The sequence below is a fragment of the Anopheles cruzii genome, chromosome 2 (genome assembly GCF_943734635.1).
Source record: "Anopheles cruzii chromosome 2, idAnoCruzAS_RS32_06, whole genome shotgun sequence".
Classification (NCBI taxonomy): Eukaryota; Metazoa; Arthropoda; class Insecta; order Diptera; family Culicidae; genus Anopheles; species Anopheles cruzii.
The window spans coordinates 57,592,680-57,620,629 of record NC_069144.1 but is presented as its reverse complement, the minus strand read 5'-3'; the positions used below and the strand labels follow the sequence as shown (position 1 = coordinate 57,620,629).

The window sequence follows — 27,950 nt, the reverse complement described above, 5'->3', positions numbered from 1 at the left end:
CCCGAGTGTCCGTGCTTGGACAGATTGACTTTTCATCAACCTTCATCGCGCTCTGGCTGGCGAAATGAACGGTCAAAAGAAAACGACCGGACCGTTGCCAATAGAGGCTGCATCGGAAAGCTTCATCGATCGATCGCCTCACCAGCAGGCGCAACAGCAGAGATCAGCAACAAGCTCATCATCATCATCAAACAAAAAAAAATCGCAGAAACAGTTCGATTAGCTAGGATCTCGTCGCAATCTCTTTTTGCGTGTACTTTGCCCGCACGCACGCACGCACGCTGGCCGTGGAAAGGAAGGAACGTCGTGATCGTGGGGCTCCGCGGTTGGAAAGCGAACCACGGAACGAGGCAACAACGAAAAAACGTGCATAAAACCAGCGAAACAGCAGACATTGCGCGCTGCGCCTGGCTGGCGGGCTGCGCGAATTGAGGTCAAGCTCAATTAAAACATTAAAAACCATCGGCTGAGTGGATTTGCGATCTTACGCAACACTGTCTGCCGCGCGGACTGCAACATCCGAAAAAAGCGCAGCGCAGAGGGCGCACACACAGACAGAGACACCCGTGCCCCGGATCAGAGTCCGGGTGTCTGGGTCGATCCAGTGGCGACCCCTATTGTTTGACGCTGGGCCGGGGCCTGGGAAGGGACACTTCGGGTGAGCAAGCAGCAGCAGGGCGAGTACCGTTGAAACGGGTTTTTATAATTTTATTTATATGATGAAAGTCAAGTGCCGTCAAAAATAAACATCGAAAACATCGAAAATAATGAATTAATGAGAACACGATCATTAGCACGTTTGGGAGCGACCAATTTACGCCATGGTTGCCGTCGATTTTCCACTTAAAAAAGCTATTATTTTGGGTTTACATTCATTACAAATACTTATATTCTAATGCGCTTTTTCAGCTTAATATTCAAAGTTTTATTCCTCATTCTATATGCGCCACATTGGCATCGAAATCTCCGTGAATTCTGGAACCATCTGGTGGCCAACCACCGTCGGAAACCGTCGGAGACCATCCGGAGAGCCGATGTTTTATGGTGCGCCGTTATGCTTCCAACCAAGCACACATTTCGCAAAACGGCAAACCAAACACGAAAAGGAAAAGCACAACCGGACCGAAACGAAACGAAGCAAAATGAACAGCGCGTTTCACGTGACACGTGAAGTTCAAAGTCCACTACCCACGAACCCCACCAACACTACCACCACCAGCACAGCGGCGTGCCACGATCGGTGCGTGGTGCGTGCGACTTGATTGGCCCACCTCAAGTCCAACAACTCGATCGATCGCATCGAGAGGCTCGCCGATGCTGAGCCCCTCAGCTACAGGCTGGCGCCCGAGAGGTGTGTGTGGACCGGAAAATTGAACCGCTTAACGGCCGATGAAGCTTATCTCTTAATCGTGAGTCGATCACCATTTTCGCCGCCGTCAAGAATCACATCGTAGCGGAACCGGGCCACAGTTTATTTTGACTTTCCGAACGACACCCGGGTGACGAAACGGGGCTCATAACGGTTGTCTGCGAATGTAAAACATCGGCCCGGTATTTGTAAACTGGCCCACCGCGTAAACTATTACTTTCCTTGGTGGGTTGTCTTTACTTTCTTCACCAAAAAAAAAAATTAGGAAGAACCATTTAGTCAGCGCGCATCAGGTAAATAAATATTAAACACTGGCGCGTTTCTGGTACCGTTCCTTCAAGAGAGTAAAAACAAGCAAACAGTTCTACAAACACCGGACCAAGCAAAGCCTCGGGCGTTTTAACGGAAAAACAAACGACACCCCGTCGGGTGGCGGCGGCGGTCAGAACTCAACTCAGGCCCAACTCACCACCGTATATGACTCACACACGACACATCCCGTTATGAGTCGCGCGGCGCGCATTGTTGCCCGGTGGTAAATCCGTGTTTGCAAAACAAAAGGTCCCGGTCGCGGTGGCACCCGGAACCAGCACCGGCCGGAGGCGAAAGTTAAGAAAGGCGCGCTTTCTTTGACGCGCAAATCATTGGCGCAAAATAAGGGAAAAAGAAGGTCGTTTTTCTTTTCCGTGGCTTACAAAACAGAACATTTCTTTCGGCCCCGTTTGCTGGACGAGTGTTTGGCCACGGCACAATAAAACACACCACCCGGAGGACCGGGAGGACCGGAGGAGAACGAGCAAAATCCCGGAAAAAGCTGTCCAACTGGTGCTGGCTCGGCGACACAGTACTCAACAACAACAACAGCACACGGCAGAAAGTGGAGAAAAGCGAAGGTTGTGGCGCAGATTTTCTCGTGGTCGGCCGTTTCCGGTTGATTATTATTACGATTGCGAGAGCCGCTTTCTCTCCGGGCCATCCTGACGTGGCGCAAAACCGACCAACAGTGAGAACCGCCAGCCAACCAAGGGCGGGTTGTTGGGAAGATTGGGTTTTACTGCAGGGCGTTTTGGCGACTTCCTTGAAGGTGATTCTGAGCAATCCGTGCGAAAGGTTGTTGCAGGTTCGGTCCGTTTGAAGGTTTTTAGTAAGAAGTCGGTCCCCGGAAAGCTTCTCTACGCGGAAATGTGGCGCGGACTAGACCAGGAAAGGCATGGGTTTGTTTGGCCTCCGCGGCACTCCGGTTTGGTTCGTAAGCAGAGGCATTGCAAAATTATGATTCATCGCCGCTAAACGCGAGAAAGAAACACTAGAGCAGGAATTAAACATCAATATTATTACTTTTTCAGTACCTCACCTTTTCAGTGGATCCAAACTGATTGAAGTTACTTTAATAAATTTCCAAAGAAACGGGGAAAGGGCATATCGAAATCCGTATTTTAAAGTGTTACAAGAGACGTCCGACGTCCCACGTGTCGACAGCCCGCGATAGCATCACGATCAGGTCAACCGATTAAACAACCTTTCCTTTTCCCAAGCGAACCTAACGCGCCACATTTATCAGAGCGTATCGTTCACATCCAACAACCGCAGCCACAAAGGTCTCCGCTGCTAAAGGTCTCGTGTTGCCAGCACGTTTTCGGGCGCGGACATCATCGTTTTTCGGTCCGGTTCGGGGTTCGGTCGGAGCTAAGCGACCGGAAAACGGGTGCTCTCCACACGTGAGCAAACGATCACAGATCGTTTTACGTAAAATCGGTCGATCGATTGAGGGAACCCACACAGAGACTCCATTCCGGACAGTTATCGGGATCCCTTTTTCCCCGGCCGCTGAACGCAAAAGTGTCGTGCTGTATGCACACCACGATCGATGGCCTCGACGGCATGCATCGATACTCAAATTAGCGTTATATTAATCAAAAAACCCCCCCGTCGGGGGCGATCTTATGTAATGTGACGGTGACACACGGCGCTTTCGTAGGCTGAATGCGGTTAATTAATGTTTCTCTTTCTCTGTTGTTTAATAATTAACGCACCGGAACGAATCATTTAGTGGTGTGGCCGGTGCGTGCGATGAGGTCCACGTGAGGGTTAACGGTCACTCACGCACGCATCTCAGGAGTTTCCTTCTCTTTACCCTGATCGGATTGTTAAAACAATTTCCAAACCATTTACCGAGCAAGGACTCCACCACCTACAAGAACGAAGCCACTCTAATCATGCGACCTCCAAAGTGGAGCACGCTTCAGCGCACATTTCTCTTGCTCGCTGCTGCCGCTGCCGCTGAAACCGAAACCGACGCAAAAGTGGAGCAAATCATTAGAATTGTCTAATATGCAACTAGGTGGGTCACCCCAGGGCCGGGCGGACAGAAGGGAAAAACAACGAAAGCAGACCAGCTGGTGCTAAACGGTGCTGAGAGCAACAGCAGCAACAATGGCCAAGAATGGGCCCGGCGCTGCGTTCTATGCTCGCGCAGTTCGCAATCATTGCGCAACCATTACACGCGGTGCGGATCAGAGCAGCGCGTGATGGGGAGTAGAACCTAGAAGCGGGGCAGCCACCTGTAACAGCGGCGCATTGTAACAATTCCTCACGCGCAAAAGGAGGCCAGCCCCTGGCCGGTGGTTACATGTTCATTGAGCCTCCGAGCGGTAGCAGCGCAGCATAAACATGGTTCCACTTCCGAAAACGCTTAGCGGTCTCGTGGCCCGTGTTAGCTATCAATCAAAACGTGTGAAACTCGCACACTCGGCCAGCGAAAGCGAGAGTGACCAAATATCTCTCGATTACGTGGCGCCAGTGGCGGCGGGCCACAAACCAACACCACCATCATCACACCTTTGATGGGCTGATGGCTACCCGATCGATTAAATCATAGAAAGTCATCGAAAGTCGATTAATTGCATCACTATGCTCAGTGAGGCTTTATTTCAATGACACGAAGGACACACCAAACCAAAGCATAAACTTGACACCGAAAGTAGACAAGTAGACTTTAGTTAACAGATTGGACAAATATTGAACCAAAAGACGACCGGAGAAACATCCCGAAACTCCAATGCGGTGCGCGGTGTGTGACGATAGCACCTCGGAAACCGATCCGGCTCCGGTATCGTCGTTGGCATTGAACATGTTTTTCGGAACTCCCACTGTGTGTCGAAACGGTCGAGCCGCGGGTGAGTCGGCCCGCCGGGTGGTCGTGTGGCCTACTAACCTGTTGGCAGTGACACCGTTTTCACTTTCGCTCCAACACCCCGTGAGATGACGCTTGGCGGCGAGTGAGTGAAAGGATGCGCGAGACGGAGACCGACGGAACACTGCGCGAGAAGAGCCTTCAAAATTTGGGCTCTCACCATAACGAAAAAAAGAAACGAAAAACGAATCCGAAACACGTTCCTTATCGCAATCCGCACGCGTGGCCAAACCGATAATTGATTCCCTTATTTTTTATTCCTACCCGTCGGTGGTGGTAATTCATGTTAAGTACCTTCCCTCGGAATGGTTAGGTATTGCGGCGCACCGGAATACCTATTTCGGTGTTCTATTTTCTCACCGCGAAGGAATTGTGAAGAATGTGGACCAACAGCTTTTATGCTCCCTAAAGTAGGCTTTCGGTATGTGGGTCGGAGCAGTTAGTTCCCGAGTCCGAGAGAAATGTCGCCTCGCAGCCGCTTGGAAGTGCTTCAATTCGGGGAATCTGGGAGCTCCGTTCTAGATCCGATGAATTTAGTTCAAGGCGCAGCCCAATTGCCCAAACCATGGCGCTACTTCGCTGCCACTTCTGAACCGGATATCGGTACCGGGGGTACGTTGGATCGACCTCGCCCAAAGGGTTCGAGGAAAATCCCACATCCCGATTGGTCATCGCACACAACTGCAGCCAACTGGAGTGGAGTGTGTCCGACCAATCGACGATGAATCCGATTGTGCTGAGATGAGTCCACGTTGTGAATGAAAAATACCCACGACAACCATATTTCGGAGAAGTCGGTTTGCATTTCAATGCCCCTAAAAATTCGCAGCCGTTCGGCGATTCATCACAATTTATTATAATTGGACACCCAACGGCGTTGGATTGAGCAAATCGATCGGTGAAGGGTAATTGCGGCACGAAAAAGATGGTAGACAAACGGTGCAGGCAATCTCCACTTAACAACAGCTAATGGACGATCTTCGTAGATCATCCACAAGCTCGCCAAAATGCGTTCACTGCAACACGGTGACTCTGGTCGGGAGGTGCCTTAATTCGATCTACGAAACAATTAACAAACTGAGCGCTGACCTAAAAGGCAATTCTTGATAGTAGACGACGCGCGGTAATGACGAATTTATTCTTACTAAGAAAACAAAGTCGGTACCGAGCCACAGGGCTTGCCTGGGAAACTTTGGAGCGAAAATGTCGCAAAATGTATAAGCCCCGAAAAGCGAAACTCTTTTAAGCCACGGCACCACAGTAGGCACCACTACTAGTTGTAGTTGTAATGGCGGCGCAACATTAGCAACACCCTCGTCGCGCGCGCGGCTCTGGTGGTGGTGGAGAGCGCGGCCAAAGAGTGAGCAAAAACAATGTAATTTATGTCATGGTCAGACGGTAAATAAAATGCATTTAATGGCCGCCGCACCGTACCACACCGCACCATACCGCACCACGTCCGTTCGGTTCGTGTCGCACAGTTGGAGTCTGCCGTTGCTTTTTTGCTCTGGTGCCTTTTGTGGGCCTTACATGCTGCGTTGCTCACTTTTGCTGTTGCACTTCAGGAACATTCGAGTTCACTTTATTGGTGGCACTGGTCAGCATCGGGCCTGCTGGATAATGTGGGAAAAAGACGCTACAATTGCGGTACGCGCCCATTGTGCAGCGACTCATCTTTTAGACCTCGAAACCTCTAAACTATTGCCAACATTAGTACGCATGAAAATCTAATCAAAAAGAGTTAAGACTTATCTGAGAGTTTAACTGGACAGATAAACGCAACGTTCAATGTCGGGTGGGAACGCTGTTTTGGGAGGCCAAACAAGCCGAAGGATGAGATAAAAGTTTCACTATTCTCGCTACTATCTCGCGACTTCTTGCTAACGCTTCGTAACGCATCGTAACGCTCACGGCGGACGTCACTCGGTTACGTTGCTCGGCGGCGGCGCTACAGGGAGCTAACGAAAGTCTGTCAGGGTCAGTGGGTTTTGGTGTCAATGTTTAGCGCGAAGATCGAAGCCGCGGCCCGGATCACGCGTCACGCTCACGTGGGCCTCACACGCACAGCAGTAACGGCCAAAGCCAAAACCGTTATCGACAGACGGAGCGGCAGGAGGCTCACAAAACCAAACTCTTTCCCGAGCCTGAAACCTGAAACCTGGGGTCTGGCCATTAGGGCGAGGGAGAGTTAGGAAATAGGTGCCCTTTCCCTGAATATTTTACTCGAATTGGTCACCAATTTTGTAATACTTAATTTATCGTGTTTCGTAACACGTGTGCTTTTCGAGCGTGAAATGGATGCCATGGAGCGGATAATGAATTGTAGCGTGCGTGACAGCTTATTCGGCTGCACGAACGCATTCATTAGAGGTGACACAGAGCGGACTGTTCTGAATATCTGAATTCGTGCCAGCATTCAAATAGGACACCTAGCGCACCACAGGCAGTCAAGCGGAGCGTTGGAGGCAAAGAAAATTGCAACAAAATGATAGTAGAAACCTTCACTCACACCCCGATAACACGACACACAGTAGGCGTTGCAGTTGAGATGCACACGGATACTGGAAAAAACCCCGAGATCTCCACCCAGAGACAGGGTTCATCTTAATTATGAGCGGCGGGCTCGTAAAAGTGTCACCGTAGACGTAGTAGACTGTGCGTAGCTGTGATTTGTTTACGCTGTTCGATGAGCCAATGGGAAGGAAAATGATACAAAAACTTCCATTCTCATCGTGCAGCTTAACGATGGTGGGCATTGTCCGTGTGGATTTAATGTTGATGAATACTACGTTTTGTTGCTAGCAACAAAGTTGAGTTCTAGTTGACAAAACCCACAATCATTAGGGTGTGTCTCGGCGTCAGCAACGAAACCGGCGAACTCATTCTCGCCTCTCGCGACCAATTCGCGCCGCACAGCAGCAGCAACGGTTAAAACAGGGTAGAATAAATCAAACAAAACTCCATCTGCCGAACGACCCGACACCGACCGAAAGGAGAGCAGATTGATTCTTGTTTTTCTGCCGCCGAGTCTCGCGCGGCGCAGCGCAATTGTGCGCCACTTTCGCTTTCTTTAACGGTGGTCCACCCTGTGTGTGTGTGTAGAAGGAAGAAAAAAAAACAAGGCACGGCCGACCGTACAAGTGGCGCGCACACTGGCGGCGGCTCGCATCCACTGCATGAAAGTGAAATGACAGACTTTAAAAGCAGCAGCAAGAAAAAACGTCTGACATTTGCGCGCAGAGAGCATGCATCCTAAACGAGCTACGGGGCATAAAAACACATGCTTCAAGAAAAGGAACTCTGCGTGCGATCGTACGGTGGTGATGGTGGTCGTGGTGTGGCCTTTCGCCACACCGATCGTTACGCACTCCCGCCCGCGATCGCCACCGGACACGACTCTGCGCGCTTCATTAAACCCATCTTCTTGAAGTACAACACAACAAACATTCTCGCGCGCTGCTGCTGTGCTGTGCAAACGATTAAGACGGCAACCAAAAACAACATGGGAAGAAACTGTGGAACCGGTTCGGCCGAGACACTCGGCGGCGTCCGTTTCGGAATTGGAACCGCGACAAGAAAATGCGTAAGCGTCGTCAGCTCCGTTCTTGTTATCTCTTCTCTTCGTCGTCCATCGCTTGTGTTCTCTCGCTCGCTCCTTAGCATTAGTCACTCGCAGAGAGTGCGTAGCGTTCGCCATCGCGGACATCGTACTACGCACTGCCGAAATGTAAATACCATTTTTTTTCTTTTCGATTCGACCATTCGCCACCCCGAGCGAGCCTACCACAAACACATCGCGGGCGCGAGTTGCACGTTCTATCGCGCGCTCGTCACTCACTCTTGCACTCTGTGTCCCGCTCGCTCGGGTGCGCTCGCGGGCGATCCTTTTCTCGCCCGGTGCGACACGAATGGAATGCGTGTTAGTAGGCCAAGGACGACGACGCGCACTCGCGCTACTTGCGGTGGGCCGCAGCAGGCCGCAGCGCGGGGCAAGCGAAAACGAAGAAGAAGACCGCCGAACCGCCGACCACACGACGTTTGGTCATCCGTTGGGGGTTGGGGGAGCACGAGAGAGAGAGAGAGCGGGGAAATGAGCGACTCTCCGCGGCGAGCTTCGAGAATCTTTCGCTCGCCGCGGCCAAAGACGACGTCGTGTTTATTTACATTTCTTCTTGTTGGGTGTGCGTGCTCGAAATTAGGACTTTCACGATTAATTCTTTAACTACGCACAGCCATCTATTCGAAACAGAAACATCGTTAACAACTTTAATCTAAATAAACATTTTGAATGAAACGCACACCAAAAACAATAGCGTTGACGCAGAAAATAGCCTTATCAGCGGCGGTACAAATTTACGTAACTTTTATCACCCGCAACGAGAGCGATAAGCGAAACGCATAATGCAATGTGTCGGGTGCCTGTCGTAGGTGTCGAGAGGCAGCGTAACAACGCGTAACTTTATCGGCCAAAAATGTACCGTATACCAATTTGGACATTGCTCTGCTGTTTCTTTATAATCGTGTCTAGTAAGGCTCGACATCCATTTGGACACCTGATTGTACAAAAGTCAAAAAGTAAATGAACATAATGGAGTAGCGATGGAGAAGCCCGGTACTTTAACCAAAACAGTTCCTTAATGTGATCTGAGGCTTTTTGGCAACGTTGAAATTCAGGTTCCCATATGCCTTAATTCGGTCGAGCAACGGTGTCAAGCATGCAAAATGTAGTCCAATCACTGCGGCTGACGCTTGGGTCACTCGCTGTTCGCTCCTCGATTGGATGCGTTACCATACCGAGCGAGCGAGCGAGACGGAGCGGACGTTGGAAATAGAACACAACAGCTAGCGGGGAGGCATATGCAGCTAGGCACTACGCTGGTGGTGCCACTGCAACCATGACCTAGTTCTAGAAAAAACGACGTAAACGTGAGCTCCTTCGCCGGCCACTCACTGCAGTTCCCGTGCCGGCCGGTGTGTCGAAGCGAAATGGAAACCCCCCGCGACGACGACGAGGGACGAAATCAATTGGCAGGTAAAATTCGGAAAAGCCCTCGGGTGCCTTCGAAGGGACCGTCGCGCGTTGAGTGGCTTCGGGCGTCTTGTCACGATCACACCGGGGCGTGAGACACTCATTTTCCGAACCCCGCCAGGTCATCGTGAGTGCCGCGCGTCGAGTGGCCTACAATTTTGGACATTTTTACACCTTTTGCGAGGTGTGGACGAAACATATCTTGATGTGTTGATTAACACGTAATTCTATTATGATGCATCCAAAGCGGTAACAGATACGTCATCAAAAGGATCTAGAAACATAAAAAGCCCTATGCGGTACCAGGCGTCCCCATCGTCCGTATAGAAAACCAATCAAATGTAACGAAATAATAAAAGAAACGCACAGGAAGACACCATAATCCTCTTTTTTGTTTTATCTTTAACCAGCTAATAGAGCCACAAATTATGGAACAAATCGATACCATTGCGCATCAACACTGCATCGTTTTTTGTCTACAATAATGAAACATAAAATTGCTCCATTAACCCAGCCAGCGATCCGTAGCGTCACCTGAAATGTAGGCCACACGGCGCTGCCGGCCAGGATCCAACGAACCGTTACGTAACCGCGCTCCGTGAATTATTCACCAATAATAGCGCCTAGTCGATTACCATTAAAAATTGATCGATTGATACTACGGCAAACACACACACACACACAACGCACGCAGCGTAGCGTAGGTCACTCAGGACCGGCTTCGGCAGGGTTGTCCCAAACGTGTCCTGCGGCGCGCGGAAGTGCCGAACCGATGCGTCCCCGCTCCGGTGCCGCAGGCGGCGCGATTTCTAGTTCACGGTTACGGGGTGACCCACTAACACCGATAGCAGCATCACGCTGGTCCGGTGCCCATTTCCGTCGATACCGGCACATTAGCCTGTGACCCTGTGGAAGGATTTTCGTGGGGGAAAACCGATCATCGAACCGATTTCCGATCACTACTTCCATTCTGGGCGTAACGTGCAGTTGCAAAGTCCAAAACAGAAGCTATTTGAGGTAAGGATTCGTTGAGTTGCATATGGCCATAAAGTAGACTTGCATTTCCTTTTTAATCTACCCATTTTAATACCAATAAGCTTCTGAAAAAATGGAAGAACTCTCTTGGTTGTTATTTTCCACCTAAGTGTCCGTCCAAAACATAAAGGGTCTGTCCAGTTTACAATCGGACCCTCGTCCTTTTTCTTAACCCCTCGATTGCGCTTTCGAATCGCGCACAGGGCGCCCTCTGCCAGAAACTAACCGCACTGTGCCGCTTAGCGCGTACACGAACCAGTCGCATTCAACCCCCAAAGCCGCGGTCGCTGGCTGGAGAGGGCAGCTAAATTGAATCACAGCAAGCGTACTCACACACACACACGCAACCCCACGAGACAAAGTAAGGCAGACCCACCCCCCTCCCTGTCCTCCACCCGTTCGCCACGAAACTACTGCTAGCCACTCGTGGACAGCAAATAAAAAACAACCCCCGCCAAACAACGACCAACACAATAACAATAACAATCTAAGCGATGTTTCACCAACCCACCCCTCAAAGTCCGCTGGCCCGTGTGACCGTAGTCTACGGCGGCCGAACAACTATCGTCGGTCGCCGTCGCCGCTGGCGGCATCTATAAACCAGACCCAATCTCATCAAACTACCCTTAAATAAGCGCCCTCTCTCTGCGGGGCGACCATGTGCGTATGGGGGTAGTGAGTCGGGCGGGCTGGGCTGGCTGGCAGTGGCCTACTCGGTCGGTGGTAGCAATCAACCCACCGTGTTTAGTGCACGCGCCACCTTCCTTCTCTGTCTCGCTCGCTCGCTCTCTGGTTCTGCTCTTTTCGGCGGCACCGCTCGACACAAAATCCCACCGTTTTGCTCGTTCGATTCAAATTTTTACATTTCAACGGCGGCGCCAGACGCACACGCACACGTTCACATCGACACACACAGGACGCGGCGCCAGAGACAAGGTTTGTAGATCTAGCGGAACGTGTGACGTGTGACAATAAAAGTCAAGGTGTTTACAAAACAAAATTTTAAACACAAGCAAAGGCGAAACGCAGCCCATTGACAGAGCGGACACAGTGTTTGCTTACGTTAGCCGACCTTTCGGGACGGCGGCGGCGCCAGTCACCTGGGGGGCGTCCGCCATTTAGCGAATAAATAGTAAAATTTTGACCAATCGATGAACCGAACCACCCCCCGTCGTACGAGGAAGTCGTGGCCCCGCAGACGCAGACGACAAAACACAGTTACCACCACCGGTTAACCTTGAGCAAAAACAAACAACGGCCACAACACAGCACAGCACGCACCACGGGCTGGCCCCGGTCGATGGCCGCCTTGGCCGCCCTCGAAACGAAAGACAGAACACGGACGGACGTTTCCGGGCAGCGCGCTGAGAATGTTGAACGCCACCGTTCGTGCCACTCTTCGTGCATATTTTGTCTGGGCAGCCGTTGCAGTTGCAGCATAAAAATGAACTCATAAAGCCACCGGGATAAAGCCCCGATCACGGCACACATTGAATCGCAAATGCATCCTCCGATCGATGATTGTCTGATTCAAATATATTCACCACCGGCAGTTGCGTGGAACCAGACCCAAAGTGGACCCGCTTCTAATGCACTCCGGCGACGGCAACTCCTCCCAAGACCCGAGAGAAATTCCATAAAAAACATAAAATTCGAATGGTCCAAAAATAAGAAGCGAGAAATCCGTTACGTGATCGTTCGTGGGGGTTTCAAGTGGACATTAATATTACATTCAAATTATCAAACACTACCCCACGGAGCCGGAGGGTAGTGATAATGGAATTCAACGAGCTCCAGTGACGTTGAGGGCCCCGTTTCGGACAACACGAAGGTGGCCATAATTGAGCCTAGACATGCACAGACTAGTGTGTTGTCCAACACGCACCCTCCAAAAACACTTTTGTATCGATTTTTTTGTCCACAACGCTCCGCGCACACAAAAACCGGTGGCCACTTGCGCGGTGGCCACTTCCGCTGGCCGGCGTCTAGGGTGGAACGGCTATTTTGGATCCCTTTTTTACCATCACACACCGTGTAGGAATCGACAAAGTCGCTAATCATAGTAATCTTCCGTTGGCCGTTGGCCGTTTTCAGCGCATGAATGTGGAAGACGCAGCGCCTCACACAGACGAGCGCGCGCACTACATTCTTAATGGAACACCAAAGCAGCAGAACCGGTTCCGATGCTTGTTCCGTGGATCTCGTGAACTGAAAGCGAAACCCAAAACAGAGAAGCGCGAGCGCTTTATTGGAGGTGGCGATTCCGAATTCCTTCGAAGAAATTTGCATTACGAGCCGCTAGAGCGTGGAACGATGCCTGTCGAGAAGCTGCCAGCAACTAAAATATTTTACTTTATTTAAAACAAAAGAAAGGCTTAGCGAATCTATCGAGCAACAGGTTGCTCCCCATTGGTACGATGAGCAGTCGATGAAGGGGCTACTTCCGCTTCACGGCGCTAGACGGACTCGTCCCATCATTTGAATACAAAATCGCTTCCATCACGAAACAATTTAGTAACAATTAGGTCACCAAATGTTATCAATCCGTTCCCACAGACACACACAAACACACATAGGACTATCAAACATTTGTGAATGATTACAAGTGGTGCTCGGAACGCCGATTCGGGGTGAGAAAAAATTGAGTTCCCACCGTGCTTCGGTGTGGGAGAGATAGCTCGGATCGGATCGCCCACTCGTCTCCGTCCATTTTCGGCAGCGAACGGAAATTGCACAGGAGATATGGTAAGTAGGTCACAAGCGGACACACACCAGCGCAACACCCGCGGTTGGCCGGCCGAGCACGACAGGGACGGCTCTGCCCAATAGAAGAAGCATGTTGTGGTATTTGAGGTACAATATGTGTGTTTGTGTGTGGGTTTGTGTACCTACTACCGATAGTAGAGCGGCTGGTAGCGGCCTGATAAGCCGAGCAAACGGACACAGCACACGGTGGCCACCAACCCCGGGGCTTGGGGCTGGCACGCGCCGTGAGGTAGGCACACACCAGAGTAATCCTTTGCGCGTGTCGCGCGTGTCCTACGGCAACACACATTGCGAACGGACCTCCGTTTACGGTGGTAGTTGTGGCAGGTCCGTGACGCGACATGCGCATCACCGACGGCCACCGGAAACGCTGAACTTGCCCCGGATAGTGACGCCATCGCAAAAAAGCGGCTAAGCCCGCTTTGTTGGTTAAGGTCAAGTTACTGCCCTCTGCGAGGGTGAGCTCGATCGGTTCGGCAAAATGTCCTGACCCCCCTGTCCTGGTGGCTAAGAGCCTGAGGAGAAAAGTTGTGGATCCAATACGTCGCGTGCTGTTGGGGGATTTGGATCGAACTCTGAGGTCACACGGGCCCAGTCAGAGCAGAAAAGCAGAAATTATTTTCCGAACCAACACTCCCAATTAACTGCGGCACCATGCGGCTCCACCATGGTCAGCTGCTGCTGCTGCTGGCAGTTCCATCGGCAGGAAGTATATACAGTGTCGAACGGCTAGGTCAACGTGAAACCGGCCGAAGGGGGACGAGAAGTAAGGAACCGCATCTTGGGGGCCCCCACCGACGGTTGACCTACTTTCCGAGTTAGCAACAAGGCGCCAAGGAAAATCAAATCATCGCCAGATGGCGCTCCGAGCGGCAGGAAACTAACACACATCAACGTAGCCGATGACGGCGGGGAATAAATAGTCTATGTACAGTCTCTCTGTGCACTGAAGTCTCTTTAAATGTAAATTTCCTCACATTCTCTCCTTTTCTCCGTCACGCTCCCCGTCTCGTTCTGGTCGTCGTGTTGGAAATGGGTCCCAGTAAACATTGTTTTCCACGCATGTCATCGCCACAGGAGATTCGCTGTGTTAGTGTTGGCATTCCATTTACCCGCACACACACACATACACACGTGCGCCATAAAGGGCGACCCAAAAAAGGAAGTTCGACCAAACGGAGAGCAACGGCTTGTGTGTGGCCTCTCCTCGAAGCCTCGAGGAGATGTCAAGTTCAAATGCTCGTATTGAGGTTAGGGTTTTTGGGGCGCCATTGCCAGTAGGGCAAGGTTTGTCCGGGCATGGCCACGGTCGTCGTCGACAGGCTGCCTATTCCGTGCTCTCTCTCTCTCTCTCTTACAAAGAGCGCTACCGCTTTTCCGGTTGGATCGATGTTGGAGCTTTCGGGGTGTAACTCGCGACGGCATCGAGCCGAGCTGTGGTCGAAAAAATCATTACAACCCCGGACAAACCACGTCGCTGCCGGAGAGCGTTCTATTCTGATGGTCATTCTCGTACCATCGCGCTCTTTTCTGTGTCCCTGGTCCCGGTGAGCTAGCTATAATGGCAAAAAAGAACCATACTTTCTCGGAGTTGGAATTTCCGATATTTCCAATCACCCACGGACAACCCGGGTGTACTTTATTTTTAGTGCCTCCTTGAAGAGCTTCACACGGTTGTACAACTCGCGCGGGGCGTGTGTCTTGTTGGCCCGCTTATGTACCCCGAATCTGGGCGAGGGCAACGAAATCCAATTTCTAAACGCCGACAAGGCGCGCAAACGATGTAAGAAACGGTAAACGATCATCGATTTTTTTTACCGCGCCAGACTTTCTACACCCGATTCTTCAGCCGCGCCGAAGGCAAACAGAATAATCGATGGAAACATTCTTTTCTCGAATTACTATTTAATGCACAGATAATTCTGTAGAAACTAGATAAAGAAATTAGACAGCTCCGCACGCACTAACGTATTGACAGAGAACTCATTCAAGTAAAACAACTTAAACTACACGACGATTGGGTCTTTTTATTAGGCCCTAAATCCGGACATCGGATAACTTCATACATATCAATGGCTTAGGGTTCTATTCGGCGTTTGCACTGAAAACATGGGAAACGTATTTGATGCTACCGTTGGTGGCGCTCGCAATCGAACTCGGAAGCGCTAGGAAAGAACCCGTTGTGTGGCCAATATGGCCACTCCGAAAACCCCTTTTCCCAATAGAAATACACAAAGAGTGACTGTGACTTACCATCGGATTCCTCCGCGTAGCTGCTAGCATCTTCCGGTATCTGGATCTCGATCGCGTCCGACAAACTGGACGCCGAGTCACCGATGGTGGTCAGCGTAGCAATGACGACGCTGCCGTCCGGACACTCGGCGCCCACGCTGCTCCCGACGACGGCCGTCGAGGTGGAGGGAGCACCCTGCGAGGTGCTACCGATCGTCGACGAACACGAGGCCGGCGGACTGGAACACGCTGAGGCGATCGCCGAGGACGAGGTGGCCAGCGCGGCCACCGCCGTAGTGGACGATGCCGTGGAACAGGAGCTAGCGGATGAGGACGAGGAGGAAGAGGAGGAAGAGGAGGATGAAGAGGACGTGGAGCAAGACGGAAGACCGTGCGGCAGGATGGCCGGTTGCTCCCGAAGCGTAATACTGGCTGCGGACGACGATGATGACGAGGACGGCTGAAGATCGCTGCAGAGCATCATCGTTTCATTGGTATCCCCACCGACGCCGCCGCCGCCACCACCATCGGGTCCGGTGGCAGCGGCCACGGCACGGGAGACGGCTTCATCCACCTCGTCGTCCACACCGACGGCCCCATCAACGGCTAGGGATGCGGCCAGCTGCAGACTGTCCGCGGCTCCGAGCAGCGATTCCTCGACGTCGACCACCGAACCCTCCGAGAGGTTGATGAGGGTCGCGATCGTCCCGCCGCCGCTGGTCGTCGTCGTGGCCACGCCCGAAGTGATTGGGCTCTGGCCCAGCAGCAGATCGGACACGCCGCTCGCCGCCATGAGCCGTCCCGATCCCGGACTCGTGCCGCCCATGATCACATTCGTCGAGGAACTCGGTTGATGATGCTGCTGCTGATGGTGATGATGATGATGGTGGTGCTGATGATGCGTCTGCTGCTGCTGATGATGGTGATGTTGTTGCGAATGATGCACATGATGATGCTGGTGATGTTGCGGCTGATGGTTCGGGAGTTGCAACTCTTGACCGACCAATTCGGGGCCAGCGCTCACGAGTAGCTGCCCGGAATGTGGCTGATGCTGAGCCATGAGGGTCTGCTGACCTTGCAGCAGCGTTTGCTGGTGGGTGCCGTGGCCGGACATGCTGGACTGCGGCTGCTGCACGATGACATCGTACAGCAGAGCCGTCCCGGAGGTCGAGGCTGTGACCGACGACGACGCCGCCGAGGACGACGATGAGTGGACACTATGGCCGGGCGGGGTCGGCGAGCTCGATAGCAGCAGGTTGCCGAGGCTACTTCCGTTCAGCACGGCCCCGTTGGCGTACACAATGTTGGACGCTTTGGGCGGCGAGGACGAACCGGCCGTCGAGGTGGCTTCCTCTTGCATTGCGACGTTGGACGTTGTTACTACAAAATTTGGTTTCGATTGTTCGCTTTGCCTCTTTCTAGCTCTGCACACACACACGCGCGCGCACACAGACACACACACACGCGCACTGATGCAGAAGGAACTTTAGCTTCTTGGCTGCTCTAGTAGTTTCACTTGATGGCCATGTTAAACCTTTGGACTTTGGCCGATTCCATCAAAACCGAACTCACCGCGGACGCTTCACCGCGTTTGCATACTGAGTTGTTCACTTGGCCACTTGGCCTGGGGCTGGGAAAAACAAAAAGCGGACAGATAAGAAGGCGTCCGATGGCTAATGCACTTTTGCACCAATAATTGCCCCCCGAGCCGTGGGAAGGACACACTGGAGCGGCGCACACAGCAACAATGTATTCAGCCTGGACGGAAGGTCCTTGCCGTACTGACACTCGCGACACTCGGGCTCGGGCAACCGGACGGGCTGTCCTCGGCTTACACGATGGTCGGGGACCGGGGGGTTCCGAGACAGGTCCTCCCAGCAAAGGGGCAATACATCCGGGACAAATCCTTGCTACGCGCGCGATGGCTCTGGTTGCAAATCTCGGCCACCAACCGAACACCGAAGCGCAGCCCCGGTTACGGCAGCCAAGTAGCAGCTGTTGGCCAGCTCTTCCGCTCGGGCTCACCTTCCCGGAAAAGCGTCGGATGTAGGTCGATAGTTGGGGAATTTTACATTTTACAGAGCGAGCGAGCGAGAGACACACGACCGAAAGCCAACTGTATTCAGGCCACGGTCAGGGTGTGCAGGTAGTGCGACCCTGCCCTGCCGGAGAGCCGGGAATTCCCGGGAACGGTTTCACGGGGCTACCAGGGGGGGTGACACTGGCTGGTGCACTGGGGCGCGGGCCGCACTTGCAGTGCGTGCAACGCCAGCGACACTGCGCAAGTATATAGTTCAAGGTCGACGGATGGGTTGCTCCCGCCGCCTATGTGTGCATCGGGCACTCTCGCGGCCGGTTGCAACCACCACCAGCCGGCCGCTTCTGCACCGGTGATGCAATTGGTTGGCACCACCGCACCGTCCGGACCCGCTCCGGCGTGCGTTACGCAGCGTTACTGTCAGTCAGTCAGCGTTACTGCACACTTTTAAGCCAATCCTAGTAGGCGGCCCTCAACGGCATCACTCACTTTAGTAGGAACCATTCTCTGCACGGCTCTGAAAGGGACGGGAAATTAGCATTGGAATCGCACATCGTTAGCATCGTCGTTTCGTCCTTTCCGGGGACACAAATTGCATTAAAGTTTTGGGGGAGGGCGGAAGTGCTGTCGGTCGGTCACGGTCACCCAGGCTCCATCTGGCACCAATACTTGTGCGTCGCCCGTCCGGGATGTGAAAGATTCCGCGAAACCCCGCTGAAAATGGCACGACACTGTCGTTGATCAATCGAAGATATGGACGATGGGGCGCCTCTTATCTAACACTCCGATCCTTATCTCCGACGACACTGCGCTCCGGTCAAACTGTGAGGGAGGGGGGGGGGGGGTCCTTCCAAAAAACAGTGACCTACACTAAACTTGAAGGAAGTGCGGCAGTAACGTAAACATCAGAAACAGATAGCGACGCGCCACCCGCAAGGGACACCACCGTGGACACACACACACACGGGTTGCAGCGGAGGAGATGCGCGCACGGAAAACACGGAACGCAACCGTAACGCTGGGCGAACGTTGCTCAAAAAGTCTGCGGGCGGCCACTTTCGCTCTCGCTCGCCACCACAACACACGATTCCTGCACAACACAGGACTCCTGCGCTCGGCGGGAAGTAACGGCACACTAACACCAGCAGCAGCGGCCGCAAAGGATCAGCGGCGGATGCCCTCCAAAAACCGGACGTAGCGCGCCCAGTGCCGATCGAAGAAAGCGCAACATAACGGGACAAACACACACACACACGGGAGTTACACAAAGTCCCGGAATAGTCCGATCGGCCCAAAGGGAAAACAAACCCCCTTTCTGTGTTCGAAGAGAGTTCAAGAACAGAGTGGTGGCCAACCGAAAGTGTTATGTATCAGCGGCCGATTAGCATGGGAGTGAAATAGACAGAGAGCGAGAGAGAGGGAGAGGTGTGAAAAAGAGCTGTCGGTGCGCGCGCACTCTCGCACACTGACGTTTCATATGGTTGTTTCTCTCTCACACACACACACTCTCTCTCGCTCCTGGTTTGGGGTGTCCTACGCGACATCCATGTGCCCCCCATCGGCTGGGCGGAGAATATATAGGCCACGAGGCCAGCGGTTCTCGGTGGGCACACTACCACCCAGAAGCGGCCTACCCCACCAGAGAGAAAGAAAGAGAGAGAGAGTGCTCCCGATGGATTCTGGAGAACGGACACAGGACTCCGGGACCGGCACACGCAGCCACAGCAGCCGATGGGTTGTTGATGGGTTATTCCCTTTCCGAAACACACACACACACGAGGGCACTCCACACAATGATCATCAGATCCGGCCGGCTGGGGGGGGAAGAGGCTTTGTTCCGTGCGGACACAGTGTGCGAAAATGCACCGGCTACTGACAGCACACACACACGCAAGACCAGAGTGGAACTTCTATTTGGTGGTTCCCATTGAGCCGGCGAGGACGGGAACAACAATTAACCACAAAACGCTGACTTTTCTAAGCAGGCGACGACGATGAGGAACAGTTTGACAGCCGCCGGCGGCGATCAATCGGACGGCCTACTAAGTGACAGCAGCAGCAACAGTACACGAGCAAACAGTGCGCGCCGTCCGTGTGTGTGGCGCCCGCACACACTAGCACCGGTGGGTCGCGGCCGCGAAATAGTGATTCCCCCACCGCATCCCTCCCCCCGGGTGTACGTATTACGCATTCGTTATTGAACTTCACACTTGAATTTGAATTTGTGCCACCAGAACGCCGCCGCGCCGTCGACACACGCACACACACTCACGTTCGCTCGCTCGCGACAAGAACAACATAAACAACGTTACCGGACGGCGGCGCGAACACAACCCGCCGCGGACCGCGAGAGAATCTGATTTCCGCGTCCGCACACAGCAGCACCGACCAACACCAACGACCAACCCCGTGAGACAGCAAGAGGAAGCGGCGCGAATAGAGCGCGGCGCACACACCACCAAAGCGCCAAATGAAACCGAATCCGATAGCCGGTCGTAGCCGGGGGAGGTCCGGGGCCGGCGGAGACTACCACGTTTTTGTGCCAAATCTTCTTCCTCGCTTGCTGCTGCTGCTGCTTCGGGTGCAGCAGCAGATCTCCGGAGGTTGATTGGTTTCGAACAGGATTGCTGGTGCTTCTTCTTCCACCAGATGCCGCCCGTGTTCCGGCTCGTGAAATATCTTATTATTCGGCACGACACCACGACGACACGGTGCAGCACGATCACGGTGGACACACTGTTAGCACATCGCACACACTGCTGCTGCACGTCATCCGGCGCGCGATGTGATCATCGGCCCGCAGAGCAGAGAGTGGCACCGAAAAAAAACGTGCGAAATCTACTTTCGCTCTCCGGCGTGCGGATTTTTTAGCTTCCGCCCGTACCACTTTCGCGTCTCGCTTACACAGCCGTGGCCGAGCGCGCCATCGAGGGAGCGAGAGAAACGACGGAAAACCACAACGCACCCGAGAGCCGCCGGTACGTTTCACGGTCGCGCACTGACACATACTGGCCGGCTGGTGCGATTCTAAAATATTTAGCTATTTTTTAGAACGCAACCCACCGTGTGATGTGTGCGAAACGGGATCGCGCGAGGAATCCCCGCGCCCTCTGCCCCCCTCGCTCCGACGGACACCAACACACACACACGCACGAGAGGCCGCACTAAATAGAGGGGTCCATCCGCAGCGCAAAAAGAGGGACCGCGGTGCGGCAAGATGTACGAGAGCGAGTTAGAACGAGACCCGTGGCCACAGTGCAGTGCGTAACGTAACGTGCGGCTGCTGCACTCGCAGATTAATTATTCGAAAGGGAACATTTATTTTTTATGGAAAGTGACCGCAACATGAACGAACGAGGAAACGAGCGATGAAAAAACCAGCTTCCGGACAGTGCGCCCTTCGAAGGATTTCACTTTCGTTTCGGGCCGCACTGTAGTCCGCCGCGCGCCCCACGCTGCTGTCCGTTACGCACACCGTCGCGGGTCGCGTGTAGTGCGTTGCACAAAAGAGATATATTGCGCCGCCCGGGTTTGGTGTGTGCGCGTCTCCGGCGTGTGCGTGCGCCGGCCGCGCCAGCAACAAGGTGGTGGTCTCTTCGTGCTTGACGTCTTTGCCGGTGCGGATCTTTCTAAGTCCCGGAATCGAATTAGGTGAGCGGGCTCTCGGTGTGCGTCCTTGGCCGGAACGCAATGGCGTAATAATCGTGCTTTGATTCCGCAGAAGCACCGCACACCGGAAGTGGACCACTGAGACCAATTTAATCGGACAGACGCATCCCGGGAATGCCCGGCCCGGGCCAACCCGTTCACCCGGTTGCATCTCAGGCGGCGTGTGTGGTGACCAACATTTAAACTGCGCCTCCACCGCACACAGCCCGCGACCCAAGCCCGCCAAAGGTCGAGCGTATGAATCGCGCGCGACACCGAAGCAAAACGGGATGCAAAATGGCAAAACAAACGATGACTGAGGGGGGTCCGCGACAAAACCTTGTGAAGGAGGAGTGAGGAGCCGAGCCAGGCAATCGCAAGCCCACTCACACACGCGCAACGGGGCACGCACGGGAGCGAGATTAGGCGCATCTCTGCGCCTGCAAACTGGGGAATTTGGCTGGCGCGAAAAAAAATTGCGACTTGCGATTTGGTGCCCGTTTTGCGATTCGCGTTCGCGTAACCCGTTCGCTTTCGCACACGCACGCATGCACACTTTCATCCCTGGGCGCGGACTGGCGGGTGTGGCGCACCTCCCCGCGCTCGTTATGTATAAGCGTGTTCCCATTCTAAGCGCAAAACGGGGAAAAACAACGCACACAACGGATCAGAGCGTGGTGTGGTGTTGGTGTGTGAAAAACGAAAACAAATGGCCGATGGCGAAACATACTGACATACATAATCTGATCTTGGCCCGCGTTCACTGTCACTGCCATCCGGGAATGGCGCGAGAGCGAGTGCGAGGGAAAAGGGAAAGTGACCGCGGTTGGCGGCCCGCTTCCATCAATGTGTTACATCAATGTGATGGAAAAGTTAGTAGCGCTCAGAAAGGGGTTGTTGAATGAATTTAAAAGGGTTTAAATATGAAAAGAGCAGCTAGTATCTCTTCGATTGCCGGAATCGAAACTTATCAATCCGAAGACAAAATGGGCCAAACACAAGTAACCGCTCAGATAACATATTCGATGTCGCATTTCGCCTTTCGTGTAATGCGGTGATCGTCGCTGGATCGTGCACTCACTCACTCACTCACTCACGAGAAGATTCTTCAAAGTGCTTTTCTCCTGCGGTGTGACAAAGAATGATCTTTATCCAGATCTCGCGCTAGTTTTCATTTTCTCGGATGAAAGTGAATGCTTTCTAGAGTTTCGCAAAGAACATTTTTGCCGAACGACGAGAAAAGGGTCCACCGTGCGCAGGATTGTCGATGGTCTCTCCCTGTGAATGGGTGCCGGAACCTACACCGATCCGGCTGCCTTGGTTCGTTAACACTTCAACGACTTCGCGCTGGTGCTGGGAGTTTAATTTCTTACGAGACGATTCGCCGCAAAAACCCGTTCCCGCCTAGCGACGAGCGCTAGGGGTGGTTCCGGCGGCGTTACGAATGAATGATGATTTATTGTCGTTTTCGTTTCTTCTTGCTCTCACTTCCGTTCACGGTTCGTTGTTCACGGACACGAAAGCCGCCGGCAAGGATCGCGAATGGTGCCGATTGAATCGCATCCCCACTCTCGAAACGTAGCTAAGCTAACCGCAATAACGTAATATGTTGTAATTTTTAAAACTTGATGATTCGTTTTGCAACATTTACACATTATTAGTTACGTAAATTAAAAATCGGATCACTTTTAAAACTTATCAAGTCTGTTGTTGGCTAAGGCGCCCGGATCTATGCAATCCGCTGCCCATTCTTTCTATGAAATATATCGCTGCGGCACTTTACCTGAAAAATTTCGGGAATGTTCATCCAAAGTGAGAATTCGAACCAAAAAGTGAACAAGTTTTTCATTTTCAAGTTCAAAAATCATTAATTTTACTTATGAAAATACAAAATTTCTATTTCACCGGTATCTGTGATTGTGTGTGTGTGTGTGTGTGTGATATGAAGAGTTTTAAAAGTATAGAATGCACAAACCAAATAAACATAACCATTTTAACGACCGATAAACAATTGGTCGGCTGTTAATTCTCTTATGCGCTCTGTTTGGCGGCCTCGATCATGTTGCGCGAAATGATCAACCGCTGAATCTGCGAGGTACCCTCGTAGATCTGGTAGATCTTCGCATCGCGCATCAGCTTCTCGACCGGATACTCGCTGTTGAACCCATTGCCACCGAATACCTGCACCGCATCGGACGCGATTTTGTTGGCAATGTCCGACGCGTAACACTTGGCGATCGAGGCGTAGTAACTATTCCGCCGACCCTGATCCACCTCCCAGGCCGACTTCATCGTGATTAGGCGGGCCGTCTCAACGCCTATCGCCATGTCGGCCAGTATGAACGAGATCGCTTGATGGGCCGCAATCGGTACACCGAACGTTTTGCGCTCGAGCGAGTACTTGAGCGCCTCATCCAAACAGCGCTGCGCCAGTCCAACGGCTCCGGCAGCTACCGGCGGCCGCGTTTTATCGAACGTTCCCATGGCGATCTTGAATCCCGCACCCTCACCGATGAGCACATTCTCCTTGGGTACGCGCACATCCTCGAACGTGATGCCGCGCGTGTCCGAAGCCCGTTGGCCCATATTTTGCTCCTTACGTCCCGGCGTGAGCCCAGGCGTATCGCGCTCCACAATGAAGCCGGTGAATGCTTTCGAAGCGGGACACTTCGGATCGGGATTGGTGCGTGCCAGCACAAAGTACCAGTTCGCCACGCCACCGTTGGTGATCCACATTTTCTGGCCATTCAGTACGTACTCGTCCCCTTTACGTTCCGCGCGAGTCCGCACACCATTCACATCGGACCCAGCGCCTGGCTCGGTGACGCAGTAGGCCGCCACCAGAGGTTCCTCCAGCAGTCGACCGAGGTACTTCTTTTGCTGTTCCTTGTTGCCGGCCAGAATGACGGGAGTTTGCTGTGAAAAGAAGATGGGTCAGAATACAGTTGTCACACATCCACCACGACCACGACTCTTACACCTAGGCCACTCGCTTCCAGCGCAGTCATTATGCCGGAACAACCGTAGGCGAAATTTTCCGCCACCAAACAACTCGTCAGGATGGACATTTCGGTACCGCCTGAAAGAAAGGAAGAGCCCTTCCGTTAATAGAATGTCTTCAGCACTTTCGAAAACAACTCACCAATTTCGGCCGGAATGTGGTTGTTGGTCAGTCCGAGTTCCCACGCCTTCTTGATGATGGCCCACGGGTATTCGCCCGTTTTGTCGTGGTGTGCCGCCACCGGGATTACCTCGTCGCGGACGAATTTCTTCGTCAGCTCCACGATTTCCCGCTGCTCGTCGGTAAGCGCAAAGCTTGGACCGGTCGGTGACACATCGACCGCTGGAGCCGCTTTTGAGGACAGGGCCCGGCACACAGCGGGACGGGCAGCATACCTCAGGAACTGTGGAGTGAAACAAATAAATCATAAACCGTACACTAGAACTGCAATCGAAATGCATCGACTCGACGAGACCCAGGAAGTGTAAACACACGCCGGCAATGGAGTAATCTGTTTGTGTTCCATTTGATGATGTTTTGAAATGTGAACGCTTCTGCCGGTTCATTTGCAACTCGCCAACCAGACGATTATCTTGCTGTTTCTTTTTTTTAAATACCATCCCGAAATGGCTGCAATGGATCACAAGACCAGAAGATAAGACCACTGCGCCGACAACGAGGTGCGCCGCTACCTGTTATCAATACCCCGAAGGGGGTCAATTTCGGAGGATTTAACGGAAAACCTTTCAAACGTCAATTGATCACCCTTTCGGTGGATTATGCTATAAGCGAGGGATTTTAGGTGCTTTCTTCAACGTTGACCGAGCTTAACACAGATTTCACTTGGGACCACTTGTCACCCCCCTTCCTTTGAGTGGCCGCGAGCCGCGTAATCGCAAGCACAGATCAAAGTCCAATGCGAGATGATGCATCAACAATCCTACCCCGTTCTTTCGCGGCGTATGATCAAAGTTCACAACTAGTGCAAAACACTAGGAACAACGATTTGTTTACCTGTGACATGGCCATCTTGATGAAACGGTGTTTAGCGTGAGCTAATGTTACGGAATATCAATCAAACGATCTTAAAGACGGTTCCTGCAAAATAACTTCACCACCGAACAACTTTTTGCCAACGAATAACGATTCGCAACGGAACGCGATTGCCCGCGACGATGGTTAGAAAGGGAAGGGCGGAAAGCAGCGGGCAAAGTTCAGCGGCACTTCGGATGACGTTTGCGTTTGATTTGGCACTTCAACCATCTCGCTGCGACAACCCTGCTTTTGACAACTACTCAGCTGATGCACACTGATGGGAAAAACTTTAGTATGTGGAATTGAATCGATTTGTACATGATTGAACGATTAATTTGATTTTTGTGTTTTGAAGTAGAGGAATTTAAAAAAATTGAGTAAAGAATCTGTTATGCAAATATATCAATGTGTTATAGAGAGTGCACCTTACGCCGTTGCAAACTCGTAACATTAAGTTGGGCCACCATGTGAGGTAAGTTATTTTATTTAAGTACCACAGTAAAAAACACTGCACAAGTTCATTCATCTAAGATTTAAAAAAAGCACTACCAGAATTAACGTGTACTCGTCTAGAGACAGTCTTCTAGAGACCGTTTGAGTGAAAAATAACACTGCCAACGGTCAAAACGCTTACTGAAACGGTATCCGTGGAAAAACGTGTTCAGGAGTATGGAGGACAGATCTACACTCAAACGACCATGCTTTCCGTAAACCCTACCTGGCTTTTCGTTAGGCTTAGGTATTTTGTTAGATGCAACAAAACCTATGCAACGTAGGTTCCAATTACCACGATGGTAGTTCCGAAGGACACAAACGCATCACATTACTTCTAAAAATTACTACTTCAAGCCATCGATTTGCTATAATATGTTAGTTTTTATTGTCATTTTTCAAGAAGTGCTCCAAATTTATGCGTCGGCAACGAAGTCCGAGTTGGCCTCGATCCATCCAAGGAAGAACGTGACACGGGCGTACACCGACGGCATGCCAATGGCGCATCCGGCAGCGGATCCGAAGGACACAACACCGACCTGCCGGCTTGCTCCAGCATCCTGGACGGCCAGTGGGCCACCGGAGTCACCGTTACAAGCCGAGCGACCCTCAGCTCCACTCATGCACACGTTCTGGGGCTGGATCAGGACGGCGTTCCACTGACCGATGCAATCGGCTTCAGTAAGGACTGGGTTCGAGGCGAACATCACAACAGCCGAGGTAGCCTGGCTGGCGTCCGAGGTGCGACCGAATCCGGAGACGGTTCCCATGAATCCGCCGAACTGGCGACTGTCGGAACGGGCTGGCAGACGAGCGGGCTGCACGCGGTCGTTGAAGGTCATGGGGGAATCCAGACGGACTACAGCGACATCGTTGCGGATGTTGGTCGGGGTGTACTGCGGATGGGCAGCGATTCCAGCAGTGGAGAAACGGATACGCTGCTGGGTGGGCTCCTGGACGTTGCGGTTGTGAGCGCCCATAATAGCGGTACCTCCGTTGGCCAGAGTGGTAGCTCCCGAGATGACGCAGTGAGCAGCGGTCAGGATGAAGTTCTGGGTCAAGACGGAACCTCCGCACAAGCCAGTGCCCGTGTTGAACTCGCTAAGGAGAGCAATCTGGTACGGGAACTGTCCGGGAGTGGCCTCCTGGCCGTTGGTGACTCGGTGCGCTGGTCTAGCATTGCGGTAGATCTGCATCTCGGCCGGAAGACGAGCCCAGTAGTGATCGAAGTCCTCGATCGGGCGCACCTGCGACCAATCGATATCGATCCATTCCGCGCTGGCAACGGCGAACAGGGCAACGAGAAGTGCGAAGGTTTTCATCTTGGCGTAAACGAATGAACAGCATTGCCAGGGGCACGTCTTTATATAGCAGGTGAATTTTGTTCTTATCACAGGCTTAGTAGCGTTGATTAGGTTTATCAAAGCGATTTCCAAGTGGTTGGGTAATTCCGGCATCGATCACGCCTTGCGGATAATTTCTGATGATACGCGCAAAAGATTTTTGGGATCAACCGTGCCGTAAGGTTATGACGAAACCTTTCCTGAAATGAAGAAACCATTTCATAATATCCTTCTCTCAAAATTATATGCATCTTAGACATCATTTAATATCATTTTCCACGATGTTTGGTCTCGAAGGGGCCAAAACGCTCGCTAATTCCTTCCAATGCGAACACGTCATACTATAGTTTAATGCAGTGGTCTCAAACACGCGGCCCGCGGCCACATCCGCGGAGTATATAATTACGTTATACCTGTCAGAATAGACAGCAATAAATCACAAGAAAATGTTTTTGTCGGTTCAGCTACCGGCACAGAAGCAACCGATACGATTTATTTAAATCCAAACCAAATCAAAGTTCGTAAAATTTAATTAAAAAACATTTTCTGACTAGCTGCTGCTTTCCATTGCGGCCCGCTGACTAGCTGTTACTTTCCAATGCGGCCCACATGCTAATATGAGTTTGAGACCACTGGTTTAATGGTTAATAATTACTGTAATTGACTCAATGTTCACTGGAAAGTCTTACGTGGAAATGAATCTTCGATTTTTGGGCATGGCCAAGGTTTTTGGAATTACCGAGGGAATTTCCCGACGCGCTACGCAAGG

General features: G+C 52.3%; 3 protein-coding genes across 3 annotated transcripts in view; all 3 read right to left on the bottom strand.

The window, feature by feature from the left end:
• LOC128267073 (nuclear hormone receptor FTZ-F1-like) overlaps positions 1 to 16,984 on the bottom strand; it is a 70,595-nt gene extending 53,611 nt beyond the window's left edge. The window contains exon 1 of the mRNA XM_053003864.1: positions 15,646 to 16,984. Coding sequence (XP_052859824.1) covers positions 15,646 to 16,984 — 1,339 coding nt within the window. The remainder of the gene's footprint in view (positions 1 to 15,645) is intronic.
• Positions 16,985 to 23,177: 6,193 nt separating this feature from the next.
• On the bottom strand, positions 23,178 to 25,492 carry LOC128276405 (probable medium-chain specific acyl-CoA dehydrogenase, mitochondrial). Its single transcript, XM_053014870.1, has 4 exons — positions 25,326 to 25,492; positions 24,453 to 24,714; positions 24,289 to 24,389; positions 23,178 to 24,226 (listed from the first exon to the last, which is right to left on the bottom strand). Exons 1-4 carry the CDS (start codon positions 25,338 to 25,340, stop codon positions 23,342 to 23,344), a joined length of 1,263 nt encoding a protein of 420 aa, XP_052870830.1. The 5' UTR covers positions 25,341 to 25,492; the 3' UTR covers positions 23,178 to 23,341.
• Positions 25,493 to 26,254: 762 nt separating this feature from the next.
• Positions 26,255 to 27,160, bottom strand: LOC128277414 (brachyurin-like). Its single transcript, XM_053015868.1, has one exon. It carries the CDS (start codon positions 27,158 to 27,160, stop codon positions 26,255 to 26,257), a length of 906 nt encoding a protein of 301 aa, XP_052871828.1.
• Between the last annotated feature and the right edge of the window lie 790 nt (positions 27,161 to 27,950).

Bases quoted from the DNA above. Each gene is read 5' to 3' on its own strand.
- LOC128277414 (XM_053015868.1), bottom strand. From the start codon at position 27,160: ATGAAAACCTTCGCACTTCTCGTTGCCCTGTTCGCCGTTGCCAGCGCG.
- LOC128276405 (XM_053014870.1), bottom strand. The intron at 24,390-24,452 runs GTGAGTTGTTTT...CCTTTCTTTCAG, and splicing joins CCACATTCCGGCCGAAATTG to GCGGTACCGAAATGTCCATC. The intron at 24,227-24,288 runs GTAAGAGTCGTG...TTCTTTTCACAG, and splicing joins TGGAAGCGAGTGGCCTAGGT to CAAACTCCCGTCATTCTGGC.